This window comes from Trypanosoma equiperdum (assembly GCF_001457755.1).
Source record: "Trypanosoma equiperdum strain OVI genome assembly, contig: ctg_399, whole genome shotgun sequence".
NCBI lineage: Eukaryota > Euglenozoa > Kinetoplastea > Trypanosomatida > Trypanosomatidae > Trypanosoma > Trypanosoma equiperdum.
This window is the reverse complement of record NW_027124308.1, coordinates 1,604-9,827: the sequence shown is the minus strand read 5'-3', so window position 1 is coordinate 9,827 and position 8,224 is coordinate 1,604. Positions and strand designations below refer to the sequence as shown.

At 50.3% G+C, this 8,224-nt stretch overlaps 7 protein-coding genes across 7 annotated transcripts; 6 read left to right on the top strand and 1 right to left on the bottom strand.

The window, feature by feature from the left end:
• Positions 1–201: 201 nt before the first annotated feature.
• On the top strand, positions 202–669 carry TEOVI_000164900 (uncharacterized protein; the record flags this gene model as incomplete). The annotated part of the gene is made up of 1 exon (XM_067224853.1): positions 202–669. The coding sequence occupies one exon, from the start codon at positions 202–204 to the stop codon at positions 667–669; it is 468 nt and encodes a 155-aa protein (XP_067080954.1).
• Positions 670–951: 282 nt separating this feature from the next.
• On the bottom strand, positions 952–1,299 carry TEOVI_000164800 (uncharacterized protein; the record flags this gene model as incomplete). The annotated part of the gene is made up of 1 exon (XM_067224852.1): positions 952–1,299. The coding sequence occupies one exon, from the start codon at positions 1,297–1,299 to the stop codon at positions 952–954; it is 348 nt and encodes a 115-aa protein (XP_067080953.1).
• A 144-nt stretch (positions 1,300–1,443) lies between these two features.
• Positions 1,444–2,556, top strand: TEOVI_000164700 (methyltransferase, putative; the record flags this gene model as incomplete). Its single annotated transcript, XM_067224851.1, has 1 exon — positions 1,444–2,556. The coding sequence occupies one exon, from the start codon at positions 1,444–1,446 to the stop codon at positions 2,554–2,556; it is 1,113 nt and encodes a 370-aa protein (XP_067080952.1).
• Positions 2,557–2,832: 276 nt separating this feature from the next.
• TEOVI_000164600 (2,3-bisphosphoglycerate-independent phosphoglycerate mutase) lies at positions 2,833–4,488 on the top strand (the record flags this gene model as incomplete). Its single annotated transcript, XM_067224850.1, has 1 exon — positions 2,833–4,488. One exon carries the CDS (start codon positions 2,833–2,835, stop codon positions 4,486–4,488), a length of 1,656 nt encoding a protein of 551 aa, XP_067080951.1.
• Positions 4,489–5,537: 1,049 nt separating this feature from the next.
• On the top strand, positions 5,538–5,819 carry TEOVI_000164500 (uncharacterized protein; the record flags this gene model as incomplete). Its single annotated transcript, XM_067224849.1, has 1 exon — positions 5,538–5,819. One exon carries the CDS (start codon positions 5,538–5,540, stop codon positions 5,817–5,819), a length of 282 nt encoding a protein of 93 aa, XP_067080950.1.
• Positions 5,820–6,165: 346 nt separating this feature from the next.
• On the top strand, positions 6,166–6,765 carry TEOVI_000164400 (uncharacterized protein; the record flags this gene model as incomplete). Its single annotated transcript, XM_067224848.1, has 1 exon — positions 6,166–6,765. The coding sequence occupies one exon, from the start codon at positions 6,166–6,168 to the stop codon at positions 6,763–6,765; it is 600 nt and encodes a 199-aa protein (XP_067080949.1).
• Positions 6,766–7,403: 638 nt separating this feature from the next.
• TEOVI_000164300 (uncharacterized protein) lies at positions 7,404–7,973 on the top strand (the record flags this gene model as incomplete). The annotated part of the gene is made up of 1 exon (XM_067224847.1): positions 7,404–7,973. The coding sequence occupies one exon, from the start codon at positions 7,404–7,406 to the stop codon at positions 7,971–7,973; it is 570 nt and encodes a 189-aa protein (XP_067080948.1).
• Between the last annotated feature and the right edge of the window lie 251 nt (positions 7,974–8,224).

Genomic DNA, 8,224 nt, shown 5'->3' with positions numbered 1-8,224 from the left:
TTTTTTTTTTTGTCGCCCGTGTAACTGGTCACTGGCACCACTTTTTCTTCAACTTTTCTCTCTTAAGCGCCCACTCCACGCATCCTTGGTGAACGTCATTCTTCTTGGTCACCCCCAGTGCTAGGAACTGAGAAAGGGGAAAAAAGAAAGGAAGTTGCTAAAACATATCGCCACATCAATAGCGTAGCACTTTTAAGGGGCATGGCTCCCAAGAAGAAGGTCCCAGACGCACAGGTGATTGACGACAAGCAGCAGGCCCTTGAGAACATCAAGCGGCAATGTCAGGCCGTAGAGCAGTTGCTTCTTTTGGCGAGTGAAGAAATTCGGTGCATTCGTCACGAGAAAAGTGTACTGGAGAAGCGAATTGCAGAGATGGTCCAACAGCAGGAGGCGGCTGAGAACACTACCAGTGAGCAAGTCCGCGCAATGCAGCGTTCAACTTCAACGCTTAGCTATCAGCTCAGTCAGCGCATAAAAAGCCTCGAGCAATCTGTGGCCACAGCAGAGAACGAGAACGCGTCGATGCGCAACGAGCTTGAGACGATACGAACTAAAAAGACAAAAGAATTGGAGCGGTTGAACGGCGAGGCGGCGGCGTTGAAGAAGGAGCTTGAAGAAAAGGCCCTGAATAGCGCTGTGCTTCTGAGAGAGGTGCTCCTAACAAAGTAAGTGGCCCGCTATTCACCACGTGCAGATGGGGGCAAGGAGCGTATTAGAGGGCGGTGTAGAGCGCTTTTTAAACAAATCCTGCAAGGGGTTCTGTTTCCCATATCCCTTCCTTTCCACACCCTCATGTGTGGTGAGGCGGTTGGTCACGCCCATGATCATATGCGCTGTAATTTGAGGTAGGCCGAGTGGTGGCTGCGTGTCGCGATATGTAGGATCAGATTGAAGAAATACCAATGACCGTCACGAGGGTCAATGTATTGTTGATATCATTATTATTTGGTGTTACCGCAAACGCAGGGGAGAGGTATTTGATGGATATGTAACGCTACACCTCCTCAGAGGCTTCTCGGGAGCAAAGTCTATACAACTGCCGATGTGGTTCCGGAGGCGGCGTAGACGGCGACTCCATTTGTATTTTACGTTGAGTACATGCCGCTGAAGTGCCGCGTAGACGTCTGTGGGCCTCATCAGTGCAACCGAAGGAACCCTCTCACCATCCTGCAGTTGCGGGGTGTCGCGCGGTCGCTCACGTGCAAAAGTGCGTACCACAGACGGGTTTGTTTTTGCTCCTGGAATGCACTGTTTCGTGTGCAAGTACTCACTTGAAGAGGATAAAATTGTTTCACGCATGGAAATAACTCCCTAGTATTTGCAAACCCTCTATGCCGTCCCTTTCCCCCCTCCCCTCCTGACTCTCATCTGATTCGCTTTTATTGTTGGCATTTTTAACGTATATGCGTGTAGAAGGGGAGTGCAAGGGTGGGTATTTCTCTGATGCCTGCCGTTGCAGACTGCACGGTAGTTTTCCCTCTGCGCCACGACCCAGCTTCCACACATCCGGATGTCAGTGGGCTTGTTGGAAAAGCGTTCGAGCGCGTGAACTGGAGGGACGCTTTCGACACATTTCTCGCAGAGGAACGGAGCGCATTGTGGGCCGCGAAGACTGCTTTCGACAACACAGACACCTCCGCATATATAGCGGCCCGTGACGCACTGTTTCCACAAGCCGTCAGTGGTGTTCACGGGGCTGTCGCGTTTCGCAACCGTGCGGGCCACAAGCTTCATGAGACTATGGAAGCAGTCGGTTTGTGGGAATACTTGAAAGGCGGGGCTACGAGGGCAAAGGGCACCTTTACGTTTGTGGATGTCTGTGGAGGGCCCGGCGCGTTCTCTCAAGCACTTTTCGCCATGGGGAAGGAACATAAGCTGCGTCTGCGTGGCTTCGGTCTTACCTTGCGTAATGTAAAGGGTCTCGATTGGTATACTGACCTCCCCTCGCGCAGTTTTTTCCCCTGTTATGGTATTGATGGCACAGGTGATGTCTTCAAACTAGAGAATATTGAGAGTCTCTGTTCATTGACGTGCAAAGAGAATGTACGGCTTGTTGTTGCTGACGGTGGGTTTGACGTTCCCACCGAAGTCGTGAATTTCCAGGAAACAATCTCATGTAGGATTGTCTACGGGCAGTGGCTGAGCGCTGTGAAATTGCTACGCCCAGGTGGGTGCTTCGTCCTGAAACTATTCGACTGCTTCTCGCCCTTCACAAGAGCCATCCTTTTTCTAACAACCCACCTGTACGAAAGTGTTCAGGTGGTGAAGCCGCGTCATAGCCGCGTTGTGAACAGCGAGAGGTATTTAGTGTGCATTGGCTTTATCGGTGCCCCGAAGCAGTGGTTGGAGCACTTCGAACGCTGCTACCAGGAGGGCTTCGTTGACAACGACAACATTCCTACAGTTTTACCCACGTCTTTATTTTCTGGGGATAAAATATTTGGCGCCGATGTGGAGCGTATGAGTGCCACAATTGCGTCTAATCAGGTGAGCGGGTTGCATGCCATACTGGAGAAGCTGCAATCCAAACCGGCAGTGGAGGAGGTCAAGTCATAGGTAGTCCACTTAGAGTTGTGGAGAACTCAAGGGGGGCTACAGGTCACTGTGTCTAATGCTACTGCTGCTTTTGTTATCGCTGATGAAAGTTGTTCCTTCGTTGTATTCACGCGAAGAGAAAGAAAAGGGGAATGCATTTCGAATATAGATATTCCCCTTCCGCTTCTTTTCTTTTTGTTTGTGTCCCCTGTTTAGGAGTGAACCTTCCCATAACTAACACAGCATTTACTACAGCGGCCATACTAATCTCTTTATTCTTGTTAGAAATTTTTGCTAATGGCACTCACGCTTGCTGCTCACAAGACACTCCCACGCCGCAAACTGGTGCTAGTCGTTCTTGACGGTGTTGGTATTGGCCCCCGTGATGAGTACGATGCTGTCCATGTAGCCAAGACGCCCCTCATGGATGCTCTCTTTAATGATCCCAAGCATTTCCGCTCCATCTGTGCTCACGGTACCGCTGTCGGGCTCCCCACTGATGCCGATATGGGAAACAGTGAGGTCGGTCACAACGCTCTTGGGGCCGGTCGTGTGGTCCTGCAAGGAGCTTCGCTTGTCGACGACGCCCTGGAAAGTGGAGAAATATTCACGAGCGAAGGATACCGCTACCTTCATGGCGCCTTCTCACAACCTGGACGCACCTTACACCTCATTGGTTTACTGAGCGACGGTGGTGTGCACTCACGCGACAACCAAGTGTATCAGATCCTTAAACACGCTGGTGCTAATGGGGCCAAGCGCATTCGCGTGCACGCGCTGTATGATGGCCGTGATGTACCTGACAAGACCTCCTTCAAGTTCACCGACGAACTCGAGGAAGTCCTGGCGAAGTTACGTGAGGGCGGTTGCGACGCCCGCATCGCGAGTGGCGGCGGTCGTATGTTTGTGACTATGGACCGCTACGAAGCGGACTGGTCGATCGTTGAGCGGGGCTGGCGTGCTCAGGTGCTTGGTGAGGGACGCGCCTTCAAATCGGCCCGCGAGGCCCTCACTAAATTCCGTGAGGAAGATGCAAACATCTCGGACCAGTACTACCCACCATTTGTCATCGCTGGTGACGACGGCCGACCCATTGGCACCATTGAAGATGGCGATGCCGTGCTCTGTTTCAATTTCCGTGGAGACCGTGTGATCGAAATGTCCCGCGCCTTCGAGGAAGAGGAATTCGACAAGTTCAATCGCGTACGCGTGCCCAAGGTGCGCTATGCAGGCATGATGCGCTACGATGGTGACTTGGGTATTCCTAACAACTTTCTTGTCCCCCCACCTAAGCTCACGCGGACAAGCGAGGAGTATCTCATTGGCTCTGGCTGCAACATCTTTGCCCTCTCCGAGACACAAAAGTTTGGTCATGTCACATACTTTTGGAATGGCAACCGCAGCGGCAAGTTGAGCGAAGAGCGTGAGACCTTCTGTGAGATTCCAAGTGATCGCGTGCAGTTCAACCAGAAGCCCCTCATGAAGAGCAAAGAGATCACTGATGCCGCCGTCGACGCAATAAAGAGTGGTAAGTACGATATGATCCGCATCAACTACCCCAACGGTGATATGGTTGGCCACACCGGTGACCTTAAAGCAACGATTACGTCACTTGAAGCCGTCGACCAGTCACTCCAGCGGTTGAAGGAGGCGGTGGACTCCGTGAATGGCGTGTTCCTCATAACTGCAGACCACGGAAACTCAGATGATATGGTGCAACGCGACAAGAAGGGTAAACCGGTACGTGATGCTGAAGGTAATCTCATGCCACTCACATCGCACACACTTGCACCCGTCCCTGTTTTTATCGGAGGCGCTGGTCTTGATCCCCGTGTGCAAATGCGGACAGACCTTCCGCGTGCGGGCCTTGCCAACGTGACGGCAACATTCATCAATCTAATGGGCTTTGAAGCTCCATCAGACTACGAACCGTCGCTCATTGAGGTAGCGTAGGGTTAGAACATGCGTACCAAGCAAACGGAAAGGGAAAGAAAGTCGTATGAAACAAGGAGAAGGGTGGGAAGGGAGGGCAGAGCGAGGTATTAAAGCAAAAAATGCTGCACGTGTGCTGGGTTAAGTTGACGGGAGTGGCTTGCTTCCATGTCACCTCTAATCACCTCCGGGGTAAAGTAACACTTACATGTATTTAAAGAAAGCGGGGCCGCGAAGACGCCTCCGCACATATACATATATTCCTCACCGTAGGATTGCTGTCTCGCATGCCTTATTTGCGTGACACGTAATAAAAGAGAATGCGCGGGGGCGGTGCAATTTCGAGTGGAGGGTACGTGTGCGTGGGTGTGTGCGGCCGCGACTGTGAAGGAATTGAAGTGACTGAGGCGGCAAGCACAAAGAAGGTGTCTGCACTTCATGTTACAAATGCAATAATGTGCTGGTCGGAACCGATTTTACCAAGCAGGGGCGTATGCATCCTTGGGATGTTTACTAACTAGTGGAGTCACTGCCAACTCATTGGAGGCAAGAAAAAAAAAGGGAGACGTTTGGACACGAGAGGACATTGGTGGGAAGTTTTGTTCTTTTCCTTCAAACAGATATATATATATATATATATACTATTCAATTACTGGGGGGGGGTTTAGATTGTGTTGCACAGAAGGAGGGGGGAACGGAGGTTAAAAGAAGGAAAGGGAAAGAGGGGAAATATACCCCCTCAGAAAAAAAAACAATGATATAACAAAGAAGAACCTTTGGAATTTAAGGTGGCACCTTTCACAAAGACATGGTGAACACCAAGTGTGAATGTGATGGAAGGAATGACTAATGCGTTGATAATGCACACCTTCACACTCCTGCGCCACAGACGTTGCATTGCTGTCATTATTTTCTACTTCTACTCATCAATTCTCCACCCTTTTCCCGTTTTGATAACTGCTTCACGCCGCGGAAAGTAGCGGCAGAGCTGTAGTTAGTCGAACGGTACGCTACTCGCAGGTGGGGTGCCTTGGTTTTTATTTTTATTTTTCCTTTCCCTTCCCAGCAGAATGGGAACGAAGGAAAATGCAACAAAGGTAGTGGCAGGTAATTATCCCTACTCTAGCGTAGCGCGTGGTGAACATTTGGTGTCGCACCGCAGCCCTCCACGTGCACTCAAATGGTTAGCGCCTGCCGCTCTCCTCTTCGCTGCTGGTGGGTTCTACTTCACTTGTCGTTGGAACAATGAGCGGGCAAAGGACGGGCCGTGTATAAACTGTAAACGTCAGCAGGAGATTATCGAAGAAGTATATTTTAACAAACAGACTGTGCAGAAAGGAAATCGGCTATAGGAACCTTCTTTAATGCGTTGTGTGGTTGATAGGACACACACGCACACACACAGTGGGAGTGTCTCGAACCGAACTTCGCGTATTTGAGCTTCATCATGATAGTTTGTGCCGTGAGTCAGTGTGCCTCCAAACGTGCGTGCGGGGACTTCCCAGGAACCTTCCTTTCTTGCGCCGTGCACTTTTTTTTTTTTGAAAGGCACTTCATTCCCCACCCATCATGCCTCAAACAAAATTTTAAAGTTCTCGCACCGAATGGATCGCATAGAAATATACTACCAGTTTTTCTCTCCCTTTTCCTCTTTATTCACCCCTTTCCATAGTTAGTGGTTGCCTCCTTCAATTGGTGATGAGCGACCCCCTCGTTGCGCAGCTTGAAAAGGATTTCCGCGCGATTGAGCAATCGGATCCGTCCATCGCCGATGGCTTTCGGGTAGTATACGACCGCGAGGTTCCCTGTGAGTTACGCGGAGTGGACGGGAGCGGTGACGGCTCACTAGAGGGTTTGAAAGTGAAGGTACTGACACTTGGTGACGATCACACTCTAACGGCATTGCGTGTAGAGGTAACGAGTGAATGTGACCTCTTCTTCCATCAGACATGTGTCATCAATCACGTCGGCTTCTTGCGACTGAGAGAGCACCAGAGTCTTGTGTGTGACTTTGCAGACTTTCTCATGACGTTTTTGAAGATGCTCAACCGTTGTATTAAAGAACCCCAACGCTTTTTAATGGTATATGTTGTGGGGGCGGATGGAACAGCTAAGATGGAGTTTGTAGAGAATTTAGAGTACAAAATTATCAACGTTTTATCCCTCCCCTTTCGCGCCTCGCCAGAGGAGGTGGTGCGGGAACAGATTGGCTACCGCTACAGTGCTGTCCGCGCCAGGCTAGCCATTTTGACAGCCCAACTCAAGAGCGCTACTGTCACACTTGGAAAAACGCGATAAGAGTGCAAATTCTTCAGTGCGCGCGGGGGGAAAGTAGACGATGCTCCCGTGGCGCAGAGTATTGCGTAGAGCATCGAAACTAACAAGGAAGAGAGTGGTAGTATCACCACATGATGTCATAGAACCGTGCTTTGGGCCGTTGCTGCCGCTGTTTGGAGGGAGAATATCGCACGCACCTCTATAGAAAAAAAAGAGGGGGAACGTATACATGCAGGCTGCCGGAGAAACCGGAGCTAATGTCGTTTATATTTACCCCCGGTGCAGGAGGTGGAGGTTGCGAAACTCAGTAAGTTAGTTTGCGGAAACGAGTCGCCTCTGCACAACTGCTAAACACTACCAATGGAAGATGGGTTGAGGTTCACTTTCACAGTCGTCTGCATTTTTCACATCGGTGTGTGTGGGTTTATTTGTGTAGATGTTTCCTTTTTGTTTTCCTCTGCTTAGTCTTGCGGGTCTTGTGTGTTTACCCCCGAAGAACACAATTGTTGAGTGTGTAATTGAAGTGATTGTGTTGCAACGCAAAAGGCGTAGCTGGATTGTTTTATTTTTATTTTTTTTCGTCCATTCCCTTATGTGCTGTCTTTCCTCTCCCCTCTGCTCTTGGATTTCGTATGTCGTCGATGTCGGGAAAATTGTAGATGTTTTCCAGCGTATTACTGCGCGGGGCATCGGAACCCGGCCGGAGGGCAATAACGCTGCCCACACTGCTCGATACGGTGCGCCGCGATCCAGGAATGACGGCCGTTTATTATGCCAATCGTTACTTTGGAAAGGAACGAATAATGGAGGTAACACGCGTCCTGTGGGGTGAACTGAAGTTCCACGGCCAGGTCACGGTGGATCGTATAGACGGGCCAGAAGAGCCCCCACGGTGGTACCCCGTGTTTTCTGTGCCGCGCAAACTCCACCGAATACGTCGCCACTGTGCGGAGGAGGAAGATCTCAGCGTGCTGCAGCACAGTGATTTAACATCGGATAGCGCGGCACCGGCATCGGGAGATAATGATGCAAGTGCATCCTTCGCTGCCGCTGTCGAGGACAACATCATCAATTTAGTCCACTCTATCCCGGGGCGCAACATCCAGTTTTATATTAGCGAACTTCCTACCTCCATGCAGCCATATGGCCCGATGGCGTTTAAACGGTTGCGGCAAGCTGAGGTAATCATTAGGGAACAAACACCGCAGGGAACTTTTGTATGGAAATAAATTTTGTCCTCGATTTATGAACACGGAATTCCATACTTTCAATGCGGCAACATCGTGTGATCGTTGGTGCTGCCATCATTTTCCTTGCTTTTTTTTGTTTTGCTCCATTTTTGGCTGTAAAAACCTCTTAACCCCTGATATTTGTATTTCTCTATTTTTCATTCCTTGGCCTTTCGGTCTTTCTACAGCGCGTCATCTTAACTACATACCTCCTGCGTGTTGTACGTCAGTTGGGAGAGACGAAGCCACAG